Raw genomic sequence first — 21,635 nt, 5'->3', positions numbered from 1 at the left:
TTAAGATAATAGCCAGGTGCTAACTATTGTAATCTTAGCTACTCAATTATTATTTCTTATATATATATATATATATATTTTTTTTTTTTTTTTGGGTCCCGTAGTGGGGCCTGAACTCTGGGCCTGGGCGCTGTCCCTCAGCTCTTCAGCTCAAGGCTAGCACTCTATCACTTGAGCCACAGCGCCACCTCCGGCTTTTTTTCTTTTTGCTACGTGGTGCTAAGGAATCGAACCCAGGGCCTCAGGCATGCAAGGCAAGCACTCTACCACTGAGCCATCTTCCCAGCCCTCAATTATTATTTCTTAATAATTCAATATCAGTATTTTTCTTCAAGGTCCATTTACACATAGATTAATTCTTGCTAAAAACAAGAATTGTTTCAGATATCTTGACATAATTTGAGCAAGTATAGAGTCATTTAACCAGTGCCTCAAAAGAGATTAAAGTAGTCCCCCCCAAAAAATAAATTGCAAGAGTTAAAATATATAAACATTAATTTTTAAATATTTACTCCATTTAATGTCTGGCTTTGCGAACAAGTGGTCACATTTTCTATTCAAACAAAATTAATTTGGTCATTCAAATTAATCTAAACAACAACAAAAAGACTCTGCCGGGTACTAGCAGCTCATGCCTATAATCCTAGCTATTCAGGAGGCTGAGATCTGAAGAACATAGCTCAAAGCCAGCCCAGGAAGGAAAATTCATGGGACTCTTATCTCCAGCTAGCCATCAAATGCCAGAAGTAGGGGTGTGGCTCAAGTAGTGGAGGGCTAGAAAAGCTAAAAAACAGCATCCAGACCCTGACCTCAAGTCTGGGTATCCACTCACATACAGGAAAGAAGAAAGAAAGAAAGAAAGAAAGAAAGAAAGAAAGAAAGAAAGAAAGAAAGAAAGAAAGAAAGAAAGAAAGGAAGGAAGGAAGGAAGGAAGGAAGGAAGGAAGGAAGGAAGGAAGGAAGGAAGGAAGGAAGGAAGGAAGAAAGGAAAGTAAAAGAGAGGGAGAGAAGGAGGGAGGGAGGGAGGAAGGAGGGAAGTGAGGGAGGAAGGACAGAGAGGGGGAGGGAAGAAAGAGGGGGGAGGGAGGGAGGGAAGGGAAGGAAGGGCTTTATGAATTTTTTTTTGTGTGTGTGTGGATCTCGGGGCTTGAACTCTGGGCTTAGGCACTATCCCTCAGCTCTTCAGCTCAAGGTGAGCACTCTACTGCTTGAGCCACAGCGCCATTTCTGGTTTTCTAGTGGTTTATTAGAGATAAGAGTCTCACGGACTTTCCTGCCCTGGCTGGCTTTGAACCTTGATCCTCAGAATCCAGCCTCCTGAGTGGAGCGTGAGCAGCCGACACCCAGCTTTTATGAAATTTCTAACTCAAGACTTACCCAAAAATAAGACCAAAAACTCTTCTGAAGAAACTAAGTCACTTATACATACACACACACAAAGAAGGAAAATAACCTCTATAGAATAAGAAATTAAATTCAAATATCAAGCCAATCGGGACAAATTCTAAAAGATCTATGTGCTTTTAGTCCTCAAGTGGTAGCTCTTGATATGTCTTGGTGGACTCAGAATTACTATTTTGCATATTTGCCACTCTTCATAACAGAAGACAAGTCAAAGTTGTTATTTTCACATGTGAGCTTTTATTTTCAGCCCTTTCCATCTGTCCTTAGCAGTTGTTACTGTTCTCTTCTGAATTTGATTTGCCTTCTATTTCCTCATCTTCACCATCTATCTCCATGTCTCTTTCACTTGGACAAAGAGAAAAGGCTTATGGTCAAACCGCCTATTTGCCAGTCTGGTTTTTCTGGACACAGGTGAGATATTCTTGTACATCATCTGGGGACCCCAGAATGAGGGGCACCCGTTGGTGAATACTCTCAGGCTTTACGTCCAATACGGGCTGGGTGCCTGTGGTTGCCACACCTCCTGCCTGCTCAATGATATAGGCCACAGGATTGCATTCATAGAGGAGCCGGAGCTGTGGAGAAACAGCCAGGTAACAAAGTTTTGAAAGTAGTCAAACACCCCAAGGTATACAACTAAAGCTTAAGGAGGAATCTCTGCATTTCCTGAGTCTGAGTAGCTGCTTGAGCTCAGGAGGCTGGATGCTTCACTGCTACTCATCAAATACCTTCAGAGGCATCTTTGGTCAGGTGGATAAGAGATGATCTGTTTTGTAACCTTTGGGCTTGATTTTAGGATATTAGACTTAGATATGTATTTGTTGTTGCTTCAGCAATGAGAGTAACTTGTTGTTTATGTAGTCAGAAAGATTACTTTCCTTCCTTCCTTCCTTCTTTCTTTCCTTCCTTCCTTCCATCTTTCCTAAACCCAGACTCTAACTCAGTATCTGGCACTTTCATTCATCGGCTGCTGCTCTACCATCTAAGCCATGCCTGCAATCCCCATGAAAGACTATACGTAAGGCCTTATTGCTAGTAAAATGTCAATCTTGGGTGATCTGGAAGGTCACCTTGAGAGTGCTAGATAATCACAGTGATGATGTGATCTCAAGTATAACTTAGCCAAAGAGTTTGGTGGTATTTAAATAGTCTTTACTTTTGGCCCCCAAACTAAGATAAATCCCATTTGGTTGTATCTCCCAAGAACATCCCCTTTTATAACAGTTAACACTAGTCTGTATAACATCGGCCTTTCTCCCTATACTGCCTTCCCTTGAGAACAAGGAGTTTGTCTGCCATGGATAGTTGTTACAGTATCTCCAAACCTAGAGTGTCTTATAAAATAAAGTGTCTGAAGAGGACATTAGATTCTTGAACAGGAGTTCTCAGCTGAGGTCTCAGAAACAAGAGTTTAAGAAGCCTGCATCTCACTTGCCACACTCTACATAAGGATCCAGGGCTGAACCTGTTCAGAGGAAGTGTCCTATAACATATCTGGAGGCTATATGAGAACTTGCAGCTCCCTGCCTTGTGTCTAAAAGCATATGTTGAGCTGAACTGAATGAGGTCAAACAGAATGACATCCTTTGGGGTCCAAATCTGTAACTACACTGTGACATCCCCACCCCAGCCACTGGACACTCACCCAACCATCACATTAGATTCAGAGTGACATTCCTGCTGTACCCCAACTCAATGTCATAATCTCTTCTCCATTTTTCTTACCATTGAGGAAAAATGTGGTTTCCAAAATCAGCTCATTTCCTATAATTAGCTTATAGGAAGATTTTAACACAGCCTGTTCATTTTTATTCTATTTGGGGAGAGATCAAACCCAGGAATGAGCCCTACATCATTCTTTTCTTCAAGTCCATGTTGAGGATATGTCTAAAGCACTTTGGAAAAATAATCACATTATGCTGATATTATAATTATGATTTATTTCAAGGAGAGGAACAAAATGTCTTTGGTCCATGTAGATCCACACATTCCATAAATAGTAGGTTGAGACACCAGGGGTCATTTCCTATTCTTTCAGCCTAACCCTATAAAATGCCTTTACCCTAGCCTGCCAACCTTCAGAGTAGTGGGCTCCTGGCAAGATGTAGAAAAGCCCCAGTGCATGTGGGCACACTTGTTTAGGCAAAGATTATTCCTGGTCACCCAGAGCAACGTCAGTGAATGCTACATGGTTCTGGACAGTCTGATTGGAGAGACCTTTATGTTAGTAGCATTTCCCTCCGTTACCTTTTCCCTTCAGACTTCAGGGCAGGAGAAAATTGTCTACTGATTCAGATGATTAAAAAAGAAAGCTCCATATGGTCTCATAATGAACTTATTTTGGAACCAAAATAGCATTTTTCAATGATCTCAAATGTTCTACTTGGTCTCATAGAAAAAGGACTTCATGGCCTATAGGCCATATGATCTACTCTATTTTTTCTGGCAATTAAAATTTCCCACAGCTATACAGTTATAAGTTCATACGGGAGAGGATAATGTACACACACACACACACACACACACACACACACACAGATGTTAAGAGACCAAAAGAGCTGAAATCCAGGGATCAAGAATCTTCAATATGGATAATGATTATTATTCAATCAATACAGAACTATATATGGAATTATGGAATTTCTTATAGAACATGCTTGTGTAATTTTATGTGGATACTTTCTAACTAATTATTAATCATTTTAATGATCAGTAATATTTTTATTAATTATTTAATTACGGTAATAATTATTAGTGATTATAATAATTATTGTTTTTATCTTCTACCTGTTGGAACTGATTGTATAGTAAGAATATTTCTTTTGTTGTTGTTGTTGTTGTTGGTCGTGGGGCTTGAACTCTGGGCTTGGGCGCTGTCCTTGTGCTCTTCAGCTCAAGGTGAGTGCTCTACCACTTGAGCCACAGCACCATTTCCGGTGAGAATATTTCTATTTACAAACTTTCAATCTTTTACTTTTACCTGATCTTACTTAATACTCTACTGTACTTTTCTTTCCTTAGTATCTCGTATGCAGACTTCTCTGGGATTCTCAGTTCAGTCAGCTAATTAAGCTAATTACATGAGGTAAATGCTCTTGCAAAAAGAAATGCCTTACACACCAACCTTGATATTACAATCTTTTCTCCAGTCTCCAGTGCTCTGCCAGATTTCTTACTTTGGCTTTGAATCTGCCACCATTCTGATATCTGGAAATGCTATGACCAACCTAAATCACACACACACACACACACACACACACACACACACACACACACACACACACACATGGCCTGTTGTTGGTGTAACTATGGAAAATTCAAGCCTTCATTTGATTTGACTACACATCCACATGAGTAAAATTCAAATACATTTGCATAATGTATTTGGATCACAAACAGATGAATTTGGATCACAAGATTCCCACTGGGTATTTTAGTTTTGCATCATATGCAAATAGATATACCAGAAGCTTTCCTTTCAGAACTAGTGAAGGAGCTCTGTGGGAGAATGTTTATTCTAGAGCTTAGGCTCTCTCTAGAGGATTTTTGACACCTCTGAAGCCTTCAAACAGTTCATGTAAAGCACACATTCATGCACATGCTCTCTGGGAAGTGGGTTGATATATTTTTACTAGGTTATTCAAGCAGGCAATGATCTCAAATCAATTGATGGTGCTGCTAAATGTTAGACACAGTCCGTGGAAGGCAGGAATGAATACTAGTTACTCATAGTGAATGACAAGGATGAGACTAAAGTGAGAGAAAGCCAGTAAGAGTCACCAGTCAGAAGCATGGCTGACACGCTTCTCCTTCGCCAAACTTCCCCTCTCCCCCACAACCTCAAAACATACTAATGGGAAAAAGACTTTGTTTCTCTTCCCCTGAGCATTCACAAACACACGTCAAGGATGATAGCCAAATAACGGACATGGAGAAGAACTCCTGCTGGATCACTGACCAGAAAACCATCTAGTAGACACAGGAAAATTACCTTTCCCTTAGGACTCTTCTGGTTGGCTGGGTACATGAAGATCCCTCCATAGACCAGGGTGCGGTGCACATCAGCCACCATAGAGCCCACATACCTGGCCCCATAAGGGGCACTGCCATCCTAGAGGGGGGAAAAGCAAAGAGTCAATGGTACCATTTCTGGGTTCACAAAGCCCAGTTTGTGGGCTTCTGAATACTTGGACATCTAGCCTCTATCCATGAGCTTCTAAAAACATTATATAATTGAGAATTTCATTCATTGAGGTGATTGAACGTGTTAAATGTAGTAATACTTAAAGACAGAGATAGTTAGTGAAGAAGAGAAAAGAGGGGAGGGAAGGAAATAAGATTGGTTGAGAGAGAAGGAAAGAAGGGGAGGAGGAAGGGAAAAGTGAAAGGAGAAAAGGGCAGAGAGGAAGGGAAGAAGAAAGAAAAGAGAGAAGAGAAAGAGGAGAAGAGAAAAGGGGGTTAGAGGTGTGGCTCATGTGGTAAAGTACCAGCCAATGAGAGAAAGCATCAGATACAAAGTTTGAGTCCTGGGTCTCAGACAAAAAGAGAAAGAGAAAAGGGGGGAGGATAAAAGAAGAGAAAGATAGGAAAAAGAAGGCTAGAATGAAGGGACGTGGAGAAGAGGAAAGGGGAGCAGAGCATTATAGTCAGCCCTCTACAACCACAGGGTTCCATATCAAAAGATCCAATAACTATAGATCAAAACATTAAAAAATTACATCTATACAGAATGTATTCAGACATTTTTCTTGCCAATACTGTCTAAACAATATAGTATTACATATAGTGTATGTGCACATTATATCCACAGGATTCTTGTTGTATCAGGAAGTATAAGTAATCTAAAGATTACTTAAAGAATGTGGAAAAGATCTGGGAATATCACTTATAGTAGTAGAGTGCTTGCTAACATGCATGAAGCCCTAGGTTCTGTTCCTCAGTACCACATAAACAGAAAAAGTCAGAAGTGGTGCTGTGACTCAAAGTAGTAGAGTGCTAACCTTGAGCAAAAAGAAGCTCAGGGATAGTACCCAGGCCCTTAGTTCAAACTCCAGGACTGGCAAAAGGAAAACAAAAAGAATGTGGAAGAATGGCCCAGTACCAGTGGCTCATTCCTATAATCCCTAGCTACTCAGTGGGCTGAGGTCTGAGGATCACAATTCAAAGCCAGCCAGGGCAGGAAAATCCAATTTGTCCACAGAAAGCCAAGCACTAGCCTTGAGTAGAAAAAAGTTAAGGGACAGATCTCAGACCCTGAGTTCAAGCCTCAGTATAATTGCTCCCCTCTCCACCCCCACATACACACATAAGAATGTAGGAGGATGTGGGTTGTTAGTATTAGGTCATTTTAATGAGGAGTTGAGCAACAGAAGATTCTGGTGTTCAAGGTATGACTACATATTCAACCAGAGTGTTCTGGCAGCTCTTATTTGGTTCATTGATTCATGGTGCTCCAAGTTTTCTAAGAATCAGCATTCTTGAGACATCAACGACAACTTTTACACTTCCTGCAAGCAATCTTCATCCACCAGGGGAAGAAAAACTAGACACTGTGAAAGAATTCAAAGAAGTATGACAATATTTTTTAAACCTCTGCTTTGCTAGTCACATGTAATCAAATGAATATTTTTGTTCAAAGAGAAATAAATCAATGGTCATGATTTTTCTCCAAGAACTGCAAAAGCAGGCAAAAGCCCATTCAATGACTCACCTATGACTCCCTTGTCTAACCCAATAATTCTCTCACAGTGTAAAAAAGGCAACCAATTTCACAGGACCTTCCAATATTTCACATTCTCACAGAGCCTAGAACTAGCACAGCATCTAATACATGAGTGCTGACAAACTAAGACAAATTTCCAAATAAGAACTTCGGCAAAAGAGGTTTTATAGGCTTTGAAGACTTGCACAAAAGTCTGACTTGCTCAGCCACACAAACTATGAAACAATAGCTGTTATTTTAAGCCTCCAAATTTGGGGATACTCTTTTATGCATCAATAGCCCATATACTTGAACAGTTCTGCTAGCAATATTTTCTAAATATAACAAAAATTTTATCAGAAACATAATATTTAAAATACAACTGGGTGTCAGTGACTCATGCCTGTAATCCTAGCTACTCAGGAGGCTGAGATGTGAGGGTCGTGGTTCAAAGCCAGCCTGGCCAGGAAACTCCATAAGACTCTTATCTCCTATAAACCATGCAGAAAACCAGAAGTGGCGCTGTGGCTCAAGTGGTAGTATGCTCACCTTGAGCTGAAGAGCTGAGGGATAGCGCCCAGGCCCGGAGTTCAAGCCCCATAACCACCACCAACAACAACAACAAAAATACAGCCACTGGCAATACTAACATTATAAACTTCAAATTTTAGAACTTTCACCTGCATTCACCCTCCAGCAATGAACAAAGACTTTGAACCAAACATTGCTTCACTGTATTTCTTTTGCTTGTCTTCTAGCTGATCTGATTAATCCCTCAGGGACTTCTTTGGGTCTAGTTCTTCTGAGACAATGTTTATGCTCTGAATTCCTGTAGTCTTCATCCTGCTATCCAGCTTTCTGATATGGTCACTCATTGATAGCAAACACAAACACACACCATGTGTTGAGTCAGCTTCTCCACTTGCTAGCGCCAGGATCCTGCACCAATTGCTCAACTCCTCTGCTTCTTGGATTTAGTAGTAAGATGAGAGTACTAATATCTCACAGAACTTCCAAGAGAACTAAATGAGCTACTCTAGTTAGCACAGGATCTGATGCAAACTAAAGACAAGGATGAATGGCAGACATCCTTTGTTAAATCAACCTGTAATTAGACAAAATGCTTTGGAGGAGGAAGGTGTCTTCCTAGTCCTCATGTCCACTTCCATTGCCATCCCAAATGAAGTCTTGAGAAGCCATTTGTGTGGTGTGGGGCTCTAGCCCGGAGCTATAGTTAACTGACAAAGGAAGGTCTCCAACCACTAGGGGCAACAATTGAATTTAAGAAAAATACTCCTGAAAATACTGTTTTGTGGTCAGAAACAACTGGAACAGAGGAGACTGACAGTAGGCCAATTATGTGGCTCTGGGCCCTCCAAATGAAAGAAAAAGAAGGGACATTTGAAAGCAAGCAGAGGAACAAAGGGAGTGGCAATAAAGACAGTATAATGAGTAGTGTGGGGTTCCTGTCCTAAAGTTCTTATAATACTCAAAAGGGAGTTTTAAACTCCCTTTTTGTTTAGATGAGTTTGCATTGGCCTTTGTGACTATAATAAAAGATTCCTCAGAGTAAAATAGAAAGTTCTTTTTAAAAAATCTCCTCTTTCAAAAACAAAGGAGGAGGTAAAAACAAAGGAGGAGGTAACAATGCTACATAGGAAATGTACTCATTACCTTACTCATGTAACTGTAACCCCTCTGTACACTATTTTTACAATAAAAAATTTATTTTAAAAAATCTCCTCTTTCCCCCAGTCAGAAGAATCCTCTTCCTTCTATCTATAGATAAAACATCAGGTGATCCCTCTCCTCTGTAAAAGAAAAACACCTGCAGTTTTATAAAAATTAAAATGTCCCAGGCACTGGTGGCTCATGCCTGAAATCCTAGCTACTCAAGAATCTGAAATCTGAGGATTATGGTTCAAAGCCAGCATGGGCAAAAAAATCCCTGAGATTCTTATATCTTCTTTACCACCAAAAAGCCAGAAGTGGAGCTGTGGCTCAAGTGATAGAGTGCCAGTCTTGAGCAAAAATGCTAAAGAACAACACTTAGGCCCTAAGATCAAGCCTCAGTATTGACACACAAAAATATTTTAAATGTTACTATAAAACCAGGTTAATCATGAGGAAACATCAGACAAACCTAGACTAAGACATACTGGAGGATTCCATGGTAGAATGATTCTAGACCATCAAGGTTACAAGAAGAAAAAAGAAGAAGAAATTATCACAGAGACTGGGGAAATCTGCCCATGAGACTCCATGTGGTATACTACAGGTATGATAACCTGAGTGGTTTTCTCTCAAGAGGCCCACACTTGCACTAAGGGTGAAATTTCATTGTGTTATAAGACTTCCTCCTGATTTCTTACTTTTATCTTATCTCTGAGTTCTTTTCCTCATGGTGGCAAACCTGGAAACACTGAGTACATGTCTCAATCTGGTCTATCTTAAAGATCTCCTCAGCCTTCACCACTGCCAACTATTGTACAAGTCCCACTTGTGCAGAATACCGGTTACAAGATGAAAGCCACATGTTCTGTTTGACTAAAATGAACCTATGCTTGATTTAAGGAATGCACTTTCATTTCACTTTATTTTTTTTACTGTCTTGATTCTAAATGTGTAGATTAATTTTAAGAACTGGTGAAATGTCCAGGAAACTAGCTGTCAAAGGCAATTTCAAGACTGTGGGTAGAAATCATTAACACATCATAAAGTCCACACAAATGTCACTTATTACAACCAGGCTCATAGAAACTAGAACCGTAAATAACAGAACTAACCTTTCCCACAAGAACGCAAAGCGTCTACCAAATAGGAGTCTACAGAGATACCATTCTCCCTGCTACTGGTCTAGGATTTCTTCACTTACCTCAGGGAATTTCTTCTTCTGCACATATTCAGTGGTGGCAGCATCAAAATACTTGGCATAGCCCTCATTGAGGCTGTAAATCTTGCCTTTCTTCTTAATCTTAACATCTTTTTCCACCAGCACAAATTCACCAAGAGCCTAATAGAGATGATGAGAGATTTCAGGAAAGAGAGGTTCCAGGAAACAAAAGCCAACAGCACAACCCATAATAGTCAAAGGATGATGCGAGAAGAATCCAGGGCTTTCCAGTGGTCACCCTGGAGCTTGCCCTGTTGTGAGTCATAGAAAAGAATTGCTATAATATCAAGTCTTCATACTGAGTCAAGTGTACTAGAATAGAAGTAAAATAATTCAAGGGGGAAAAACCATGGTCCTTTTTTACCCTCCCAATGTCAACTCATACAAAAAAAAGGATGGGGTGTACCTCAAGTGATAATGTGCCAGCCAGCCTAACAAATGCAAAGCCCTGAGTTCAAACTTTATTCCTACCAAAGTGAGTACAAAGAGATTGCATACATACATGCATGCATACATACATACATACATACATGAGATACATAGTTGTATTTATCTGTAAAATAATCTAGCAAATTTTTATTCCCAGTTGAATGTTTTCAGGAAGATTTGTACCTTCAATAATGACAGAAAGAGTGCTAGAAAATGTCAGATTGCTGACAGTAATAGCTTAAAGGAAATGCATGCCAGAGGAGGATGCCAGCAAAAATATAGACAGACAGTGGCTAGTGAACATCAGAATTACTGAGCAAAGAAAGAATTTGGCAAAATAAAAGAAAGAACTTGGCTAAATCAAATGGAAACTGAAACCACCCCATGGGCAGGTGAAAGGGACCCGGGTGACCATTATAGTGCTGATGATTCCTTTTGTTTTATTCTTTCTCCCTCCAATCATGTTTCTGGCAATAGCTAGACGCACCAGCTATAGAGTGAATAAAACATTTATGTGGAGATAATCCAGCAAAAAGGCAGAAACAACAATAGACTGGTGTCTGTATCCCTCATGATGCACCTATGCTCAACCAAAGTTTGGACCTGAGTGCCTTGCCCCATGTGAAGAACCCAGCTAGATGGGCAGCTAAAAGTTCCATGTACCAGCTGGGAATGGTGGCTCATGCCTACAATCCTAGCTACTCAGAAGATTGAGATCTGAGGTTCTCAATTCAAAGCTAACCGGGGCCAGAAATTCTGTGAAACTCTTATCTCTAATTAAGCATCAAAGAATCCAAAGTGGAGCTGTGGCTCAAGTGGTAGAGTTCTAGCCTTGAGCTAAGAAAAAGAAAGTTCAAGGATAGTACCAAGGTCCTGAGTTCAAGCCCAAAGACTGGCATTAAATAAAGTAAATAGACAGATGGACAGTTGGATAGATAGATGGATAGATGATAGATAGATAGATAGATAAGAATGTACTTATTTACAGATGTACTCTTTTAAGTACCCAATGTTCAATCATTTCCAATCATTTCAGTTAAGTAGCTTCACTCGTTTTAGGATGTGAACCTGTGTGTGTGTGTGTGTGTGTATGTGTACACGCACACACGTGTGAGCACATGCACATGCCAGTAGTGGAGCTTGAACTCTTGGTATCGCACTTTCATTTGGATTTTTTGCTTGAGGCTGGACTTCTACCACTTGAGCCACACCTCCACTTCTGGCTTTTTGCTATTTGGAAATAAGAGTCTCATAGACATATAGAACTCAAAAGAGAATATAAACAGCTAAAAGCATTCAAAGAAGTCACAAAAGTTAAATGAAATAATGAAGTCAATGCAAGATATGTAAAAGGAACTCAATAAAGATACAGAAATTCTGAGGAAAACACTGAAGTCCTAGACATGAAACAGTAAAAGCCGAACACTGATGGCTCACACCTGAAATCCTAGCTACTCAGGAGACTGGGATCTGAAAATTGCTGTTAAAAGCCAGCCCAGGCAGGAAAGTCCATACTTTTCTTATCTACAATTAACTACTAAAATCAGAAGTGCAGTTGTTTCTCAAATGGTAAGAGTGCTACCTACAGCATAAAAACTCAGGGACAGGGGCTGGGAAGGTGGCGCAGTGGTAGAGTGTTTGCCTTGCATGCTTGAGGCCCTGGGTTCAATTCCTCAGCACCACATAAGCAGAAAAAGCCGGAAGTGGTGTTGTGGCTCAAGTGGTAGAATGCTAGCCTTGAGCTGAAGAGCTGAGGGACAACATCCAGGCCCAGAGTTCAGGCCCCATGACCAACCAAAAAAACCTCAGAGACAGCGCCCAGGTCCTGAGTTCAATCCCAGGACCAGCACAAAAGAAAAAGAAAAGAGAAGCTGGGTACTGGTGGCTCATGCCTGTAATCCTAGCTACTCAGGAGGCTGAGATCTGAGGATCTCGGTTCAAAGCCAGCCCGGGCAGGAAAGTCCATCAGACTCTTATCTCCAATAAACCACTAGAAAAGCAGAAGTTGCGCTGTGGCTCAAGCAGTAGAGCACTTGCCTTCAGCTGAAGAGTACAGGGACAGCGCCCAGTCCCAGAGTTCAAGCCCCACAACCTACCAAAAAAAAAAAAAAAAGAAGAAGAAGAAGAAAGAAAGAAAAGAGAAAAAGAAATACAGTGGAAAGCTTCTCTAGGAGGGCAGATAAAGTGAAAGACAGCATTTTAGGGTTTGAGGACAAAATAGAGATGGTAGAAAATATATGAAAAGAGAAAAAATTTTCAAAGAAGCAAAAAGAACTTGAAAGGAGACCAAACTTAGGAATCATAGTACACAAACAGAAGAGAAGAGGTGCTAGCTAAAGACATACGCAACATATTCACTGACATAATAGAAAAAAAAAAAGCCAAAACTTCCCACATCTTGAAAAAGAGAAGCCTATCTGGATAAGGAGACTTTGAAAATACATTGTAGTAGACAAAAAAAGAACTACTTCATGACATATTGTAGATAAAGCACTAAGTACGTAGAACAAGGAAAGAATATTGAAATCTGCAGGAGATTTGGCTTTTCTTTCTGTTCCTTGCAGTACTATGCAAAATAGCCAAGCTATGGAAGTAAACTGACACAGAAAAGGATCTTGGTCTAATGGATTTATATGCAGAAAGTTTATATCTGAAAAGTTACTGGGTTCCATACTGTAGTGTGTGTGTGTGTGTGTGTGTGTGTGTGTGTGTGTTTGCATGAAGCCCAGATGCCTTACAACTAGTGAATGGACAAGAAAATGTGTCATATGTACACAACTGAGAATTATTAATCCATAAAGGAGAATGAAATATAATTTACAGGAAAATGGATGGATCAGAACATCATCATATAAAGTAAGCCAGGTTCAGAAAGACAAAGTTGACATATGTTCTATCGTGTATGAATACTAGATCTAAACAACAAACACGTATATAGAACACATATAGAATTATATATAATGTGACCCTCTAAATGTAGTTATCAATTTAAAGGCTGATATCTAAGTCACTAGGACAAAAATTAAGGCCTGGAAACTGGACCTCTTTTGAGACCTATTGAAGACTTTGGGAATGTGTAAACTCTTGAGACAGTACCTACAAGCTGGCAGCTAGACTGGAAGTTGCCCAAGGAACTTGTTTCAAACATGATCAATGTAGTTTTCCAAGAACATAGAGACAAAGCCACATTGATCATGTTTGAAACAAGACAGTGACAAGGTCTCCCAACAAGTTCAAGAAGTCTCCGACAGTTCCTCTCTCCAGTCTAACAGGAGTGATGAGTATCTGTGTTCACTGTACCCTTCCTGCCTCCCATAGAAAACTCATTGAGATGTCTAATCATGCATGACACCCACTCTTAAACTTCATCTGAACAAACCCTCTCTTCTTCATATCCCTTTAGATTTATCAAAGTCCACGACAGTAATAAGCATATCCAACTCCCTCTCAAGATGGTGTTCCACATTCCTTTTCAGTGTGGTCCCTTACCTAGAAAACCAGTTCTTCTTTTGTGGTGCCAGCCCTGGGGTTTGAACTCAGGGTCTAGGTACTATCCCTGAGCTGCTTTTGCTCAAAACTATTCCTCTGCCACTTGAGCCCCAGCTCCACTTCCAGTTTTTTTTGTGTGTGTGTGTGTGTGGGGGGGGGGGGAATGGGTAGCTTATTGGCAGTACGAGTCTAATGGACTTTCTTGCCCAGAGTGGTGATCCTTAGATCCTCAGATCTCAGCCTCTTGAGTAGCTAGCATTGCAGACATGAGCCACTGGCACCCAGCTACTTCTTTCTATATTCCCAATAGTCTTTGGATTCTGAACTTTAATCAGCCACTCTGGGCATTTGTGTTGAAGTGGGCTGGCTTTGAGTTCTGCTTCTTAAAAACATCCTTTAAAAATTAGTCTCGTGAAGGTTGTATGTTAGCGTATGTGGGTGAAGAAAGAGGCTATAAAATCCCCAAAACAAAATAGAATTAGGGCTGGATGCCAGTGACCTATAATCCTAGCTACTTAAGAACCTGAGTCCTGAAGATTGCAATTCGAAACCAGGCTGGGCAGGAAAGTCGATGAGATTCTTACTCCAATTAACCACCAAAAAGGTGAAAGTGGAGCTGTGGCTCAAGTGGAAGAGCATTACCCGTGAGCAAAAACTGCTTGGAGACAGCACCCAAGCCCCAGGATTGGTGCACATGCACATGCGAGCACACACACACACACACACACTCACACACTCACACACACACACACACACACACACTCACACACACACACACACACACACACACTATAATATAGAACCCAGTAACTTTTCAGATATAAACTTTCTGCATATAAATTCATTAGATCAAGATCCTTTTCTGTGTCAGTTTACTAATGCCCCATTCTCTCTTATTTTCAAAGACAAAACCTGAGAAATTCTGTAGTTTACAATGACAAATAAAGTGCCCTTTCTAAAACTGCTATAACTGTGAATGGTTATTAAGTGCTAGTTAAGTAGTAGATAGGCACTTCCTTTAAGAATTTCCATTTATTAGTGTATGTACAACTCACAGATACACGGTGGCGCCTCTACCATTCTGATTCCTTCCCGTGTGTGTGTGTGTGTGTGTGTGTGTGTGTGTGTGTGTGTGTGTGTGTGTATGTGTGTGTGTGTGAGTGCGTGCGCGCGCGCGCTCTCCAGTGTGCTGGTCCTGAGTCTTGAATTCAGGGTGTGGACTTCAGTGATTAGAATGGTGCTTTGGGACATAGTAGATGCTTAATAAACATTTGTATAAACTTGAATTCCATTGAAATACTCAGCTTTCTACTAAGTGAATACTGGAGTTTTTGAAATGGTTTTTGGTCAAAAGATTTGGACTTTCATAAGATCTGATTGTATTTGGCAAAGCAGTTCACATGTGAAAGGCAAAAGCATCCACTTATGGAGAAATTCTAGAATTTAGAGATATTTTCCCAGATGTCACCTGAACATTTTTAATATACACAGACCAGGAAGGCTTAATCTCATTTTGTGAATTCTCTTGACTTTTTCCAATTATATCCTTCTTCAATCAGGATTGGGCTATCATATTTTTCACCAACCCAGAGATGGCAGTTCTTCCTTTTTAAAAAAAAAATAAAGTTTTTTTATTGTGAAAATACTGTGTGGAGGGGTTACAGTTACATGAGCAAGGTAATGAGTACATTTCTTATCAAGCATTGTTGCCTCCTCTTTTGTTTTCCTTACCATCCCTTCCCTCCCATCTCCACAACTACACTCCCCCACAGCCTACATTCATTTTTCCACATAGCATCTTGTACATTCCATTGTTGCAATAGGTCAACCTGTACCCCTATTTAAACAATTTGGGAGGGCCCCAAATTATACCAACATCAAATACAGTGAAAACAGGGGTTATACTGTGGGGCAGGACAGTTCTTCCTTTTCTAATGCTGAATATTTTGCCACTGTGGACAATGGAGAATTAGACAGAACCTCAGAGGACAGTTTCCTTTCAGTTATCCTTCCATCTAAGATGTCTTCCAGAACCTTACTGCCCACAAGAGCAGCCATCAGTCACATGAGGCTTCTTTATGACATTTTTAAATTTAGTATCGGTTAGTTGTATAAAAGGTTTTATTTTTAACATGTCTTTATGTGCATATCATATACTCAGATTAGATTTACCCCTCCTTCACTGTCCCTCATTCCCCTTTCCCCCTTCCCAAGCCAATATCAACAAGCTTCCTTGTTCCTTTTACCTGAGACTTTTAAAACTAGTTTAAATGAAATAAAATGTCAAAAAAAATCCCTTTTCTCAGTCATATTGGCCACACTGCAGGTGTTTGGTGGTCACTTGAGGCCAGTGGTGGCTGAAATGGGCAGTGCAGAGTACAGAACCTGTCCACCAGCACAGAGCATTCTAAGGTTACTATGCTCTGAAGCTCCATGATGCAGTCTGGAAACTGACATTCTCAAGTTATGCTGTTCTCATAACTCACAGCATGCATGCATTAGTGGCTAACCAATTCCCTTTGATAAGCTAGAGAAAAGGGGTCTGCCCATTTTCACCATGAAACATAAGAAATGTTTGAGGAGATCAATGTATTTATCACATGGTACCATCAGTACACATAATGTATCTATATATCATTTAAAATAAACTTAATAAAAAGGAAAGAAAATTCCTTAAGGACAGGGCAAGAGTTGGTGTAATTAACTCTATAGAATCCTTCACCCCTCCATGCTTCTGTGTGTGTGTGTGTGTGTGTGTGTGTGTGTGTGTGTGTGTGTGTGTGTATACCAGTTCTGGGGTTTGAATTCGGGGCCTGGATGCTGTCCTTTAGCTTTCTTGCTCAAGGATAGCACTCTACCACCTGAGCAAATGCTCCACTTCTGGCATTTTGGTGGTTAGTTGGAGATAAGAGTCTTATGGGCTTTCCTGCTCAGGCTGGCATTGAACCTCAATCCTCAGACCTCAGCCTCCTGAGTTGATAAGATTACAGGTATAAACTACTGATGTCCGGTTCCCATGTCCCTGTTTAATCAGAGGTCCTTACTATTTTTGATGACAGTGTTATCTTTCCAAACTAAGCTCTGTGTATCCAAAACCAAATATTAGAGCAACCAGGAAACTACTCCCGGGGAACAGGACTTCAAGCCCAGAATCTATGGAATCCTGAAAGGCACGTGTCAGCATGCTGGGCACTTACTGGATCCAGCATAAAGAGGTCCACGCCTTGACCTGTGGAAAGAGCTACCAGGGTCGCACTGCCATAGAGTGCATAGCCAGCTGCCACAATATTTCGGCCAGGCTGCAGGGCATCCTTTTCCGAAGGCTCATCATCTGTGGTCTGTGGAAGAGAAAAAAAATGTTATTGTTGCTGAAGAGAACCTTTGCCAGAGGAGGTACTTCAGATCTTCTGGAGCCACTTCAGGAAGAGCATTCTGAGAGTGGGAAAACCTGAAAAAACCCTCTCATCTTAATTCACTTATCTGCTTTCAGTTACTCTCCAGTTCCCTTCCCTATGTCTTAGTGCATTGACATCTCCCAGTCTTGTCTCAAGGAAATGGACATGAGACTTGCTTTCATGACTTGGCCATCATTATGGTTTGGATGAGTCTTCCTACACCACACACAGAAAAAGCTCATAAATTATCCCATGATCAAGAGATACTACACTTGGGTACTTACCCAAAAGATTACAAGTCAGGATATAGTAAAAACACTCATACAACCATGTTCATTGCTGCTTTATTTTCCACAGCCAAGTTAGGGAAACAGGTCCTTTCTGTGGATAAATGGATCAAGATAATGCAATATATGCATGTATATATATATATATATATATATATGTGGATAATGTCTATTCTATATATTTCACGTGTATATAAAGTGTTATATAATATATGTTACATATTACATATGTATATTACACAAATATATACACCACATACACAAGGGAACTTTACTCATCCATCAGGAGAAATGATATGACATTATTTGCAGAGAAATCAATGGACCTGGAAAAAAAATCATGTTAAGTGAAGTAAATCAGACCCAGAGAGACAGGCTATGCATGATTTCTCATATATGTGGAAGTGACATTTAAAGACTAAATATACATGTAAACATATATAAAGCGTATACATGGATATATACACACATATTGTATATGAACATCTTGACTAAAGTATGATATTTGCTGGCAAGAATTTCAGTAGTGTACTTCTTTGAACAACAAACTTATAGTCTAACAAAATGGATACCAGCAAGCTAGAACTTGAGGTGAGGATCACAGGTTTGAGGTGACCAGGAGAAGGGTGGATGGATAAAGAGACCAAGGGTTGGAGAAGGCAGTCATACTATTCAATTTCCATAGGTGAAGGTAGAACCAGGTAACTTGTGGAGATAGGTGTGGTTGGGAGAGATGCAGCAGGGAATGATGGGAAGGGTGACATAAATCAGGAAGCATTGTACTCATAAATGGACATGCTTCGTTGAAACTCTTTTGTACAACTACTTAACTATCATTATAAAACATTAGAAATAGGAAAGTTTTTCTTAAGTCTCATGCCCTGAAGGCTTGGTCACCAGATGGTGGTACTATTTTGGGAGGTTGTAAAAACTTGAAGAGGTAAGGCCTCGCTGAAGGAAATAGGTCTGTCTCTGTTTCTCTGTCTCTCTCTCTTGACTGTTTCCTGCACACCATGAGGAAAATCCCTCTTCTGCCTCATTCTCCTACCAGTATGATCTGTCCAAGTACATGAGGCCCAAGTAAACATGGACTGAACTCTCCAAAACTGTGAGCCAAAACAAGTCTTACTCCAGTTGAGGTTATTTTGTCAAGTATTTGGTCACAGCAATGAGAAACTGGCCAGTACAGCTGCCTCATGAATAGGCTCAATCTCTTTTAGAAAACTTATCCATTCAGGGATTAGCATACTATACAGCAGGTTGGACAACAATGTCAAGCTGCAGCAAATGGAAATAAGCTGCCATGGGCATGAGCAATCTTAGCTGAATCTCTTGGGTTGTTTCCATCCTGTTTCCCAAGAATATTTGTCTTCAGCCTGACAAAATGAGCACTTCAAGATGCTAAAGCCATGCTCCTGCTCATTGTCATAAATCATGCTTCTCAATCACTATAATGACAACCAAGAAATTGTAACCCCTCTGTACAATATTTTCACAATAAAAAAATGACAACCAAGAATACTAGGCTCTGTTTTTCTGCAGTGTCTCCTCTAACGGACTCCCCAAACTTCCAAGATAGCACTGTTCATGTTATGAGGTAAACAAACCTCAGGAGGACCAATGGCCCATGCTTTCCCTCATATGTGGAAGCTAGATCTAAAATATATCTGGTCATGATAACCTAAACAGGACTCTAGGCATTCATACACAGTCAGATTAAGGAGGATACCTTGAGAGGAGGAACCTTAAGGTGTAACTTTTCTGAACATTTAAAGTATTATTTATCAAAACGAACTCCATGGGATTTATTGTTGTTGTTGGTGGTGGTGGTGGATGTGTTTGTTTTTGTTTTGAGGTTTTTTTGGGGGGTGAAGGTTAGAGAGAGGGTACAGAAAGGGAAGGAGGGAGAAAGGGTGAACAAATCCAATCATGTTATTCAGTATACACTATGTATACTATGTAACTTGTGGGCAGGGAGGGGAGGGGAAACTGGAGGAAAGCAAAGAAATGGGAGATATTGTTCCCCCAAAATGTATTCATGACCTGACTTATGAAATGGAAACCCTCTGTACAACAACAGAATAATAATAACAATAGTAATAAAATTATATGTTTTTAAAAGGTAGTACTGTCACCTTCATCGCCCAAGTGAAGAGTCTGGAGTGACTGGAAAAACCGTACAACATTGGGAAGTCCATGGAACTAGACTAATCTGCCTGCTAAAATAGTATTTGGCTCCCAATATTTTGACTTCATGGTTTGGCCTTCCAGGTGCTTCTTTGAAGTTCCAGTACATTTCTATGAGTGTGTTTGAAATCTGCCTCTTCTTTAGAAATATTATCGGGGGGAATTTCCTAGGTATGTGGACTAGACTTTAAAACCTATGCTTCACTTAAAACTAAAACAAACATAAAACAACTCTGCATCTGCATCCAAGCTCACATTAGGAACTAAAGTCCTCTGTTTTCAAACAGCAGATCTTAAGAAGATATTTACTATAAGCCGCAAATGGAAGAGCTGGGGTTCATTTGGGTCCCCTGTCCCACCATAATTGATTGGGTAAATGTAGCCACATTACTTACCGGCTCTGTGGTTCCATTGCTCAGCAGTCAAAAAGTGACAGTATTATCTGTGCCTGCCTTCCTGTCTGGGAGAAGGCCTAAGAGCCTTCTGAGAGTAAGTTCAGGGAGATGAGACCAGCATCTGACTTACCTGACTGGTAATTGGCACTCAAGAGTATTAACCAAGGGGAGAGAACCAATATTTAAAGCTACCTAAAGAAACAACTGGGTGTGTTTTTCTTAATTCTATCATAAATATTATGCTCGCCCCTCCTTCCTTCCCTTCCTTTCTTCTTCCTTCCCTCCTTCCTTCGTCTTTCCTTCTTTCTCTCTTTTCTTTTCTTTTTTTTTTTTTTTGAGCAAGTCTTGGAGCTTGAACTGGGAAATGTTGTGGAGCTCTTTGCTCAAGGCTAGTGCTCTACCATTTAAGCCACAGCTCCAATTCCAGATTTTTAATGGCTAATTAAAGAGAAGTGTCACTGACTTTCCTGCCCTGGTTGGCTTCCAAGTGTGATACTGAGATCTCATTCTCCTGAAAAGCTAAGGTTACAGGCTTCAGTCACTGGTGTCTGACTTTCTTTCTTTCTTTTTAGAAATGAAGGGCCTTGTGCTTGCTTAACCTTCACATTTTATCTTGCCTTTAAACTGTCAGACACCAGACAAAGCACCTTGTGTCATTCTCTTGGACTCCCTCAAAAATCATTTTTTTCCTCTCTTCACAAGAAAAGAGAAATAGCCCTACAGAAAGCAAAATTCCCTGCATTTTCCTCCTGTTGAGTTTAGTTTGACATCCAGTCTGTTCCCTAAGCCTGGAGTACAATCATTACCCTGCTTCATTGCTTTGCTTTCCAGAAAGAAAGCTTTGCCCAAGATTTTTTTTTTTAATAATTTAATTTTATTTTATTTGTGAACATACTGTACAGAGGGGTTACAATTACATGGGCAGGATAATGCATACATTTCTTACCAAGCATTGCAGCCTCCTTCTTTGTTTACCCTTCACATCCCTTCCCAGCCTCCCCCCTCCCCCCCAATCCCAATCCTTCTCCTTCCCCCCCTTTTCCCCCACCCACACACACCGACATTGTAAAGCTCCTTTTGGACATGCCAATTTGTACTTCTCATTGTTGCAACAGGTCCACCTGTATCCCTAAACAACTGGTTTTTCCCCATCTCCTCCACAAGTTATACTGACATCAAATATAGAGAAAGCAGGGGTTATACTGTGGGGGAGGGACATACAAAGCAACAAAGAGACAATCTTATAAAAGCATTAGAAACACATGCATGAAAGAAAAAACATTAAAATACATATCTAAGGGTTCATTTTCCTGACATCACATTATCTGACCTTTTCCGCTTGACTCATACATATACTAGATATTGCAAATAAGGGAAACCATGGGACCTATGTTTCTTTGGGCCTGGCTTACTTCACTTAATATGATTTTTTCTAAGTTTTTCCATTTCCTAACAA

The 21,635-nt window shown here is 40.3% G+C and overlaps 1 protein-coding gene across 1 annotated transcript in view; it reads right to left on the bottom strand.

Moving 5' to 3' along the window:
* Nucleotides 1-1,615: 1,615 nt before the first annotated feature.
* The window catches only part of Fbp2 (fructose-bisphosphatase 2), a 34,202-nt gene continuing 14,182 nt past the window's right edge, over nucleotides 1,616-21,635 (bottom strand). The window contains exons 4-7 of the mRNA XM_042686563.1: nucleotides 17,113-17,253; nucleotides 9,980-10,117; nucleotides 5,395-5,514; nucleotides 1,616-1,978 (exon numbers count right to left, since the gene is read on the bottom strand). Of these exons, the coding sequence (XP_042542497.1) occupies nucleotides 1,784-1,978; nucleotides 5,395-5,514; nucleotides 9,980-10,117; nucleotides 17,113-17,253 (594 nt within the window). The 3' untranslated portion in view covers nucleotides 1,616-1,783. The remainder of the gene's footprint in view (nucleotides 1,979-5,394; nucleotides 5,515-9,979; nucleotides 10,118-17,112; nucleotides 17,254-21,635) is intronic.

The sequence above is a fragment of the Dipodomys spectabilis genome, unplaced genomic scaffold, assembly GCF_019054845.1.
Source record: "Dipodomys spectabilis isolate Male_0828 unplaced genomic scaffold, ASM1905484v1 ptg000098l, whole genome shotgun sequence".
Lineage (NCBI taxonomy): Eukaryota > Metazoa > Chordata > Mammalia > Rodentia > Heteromyidae > Dipodomys > Dipodomys spectabilis.
This window is presented reverse-complemented; position numbering and strand designations above follow the sequence as displayed.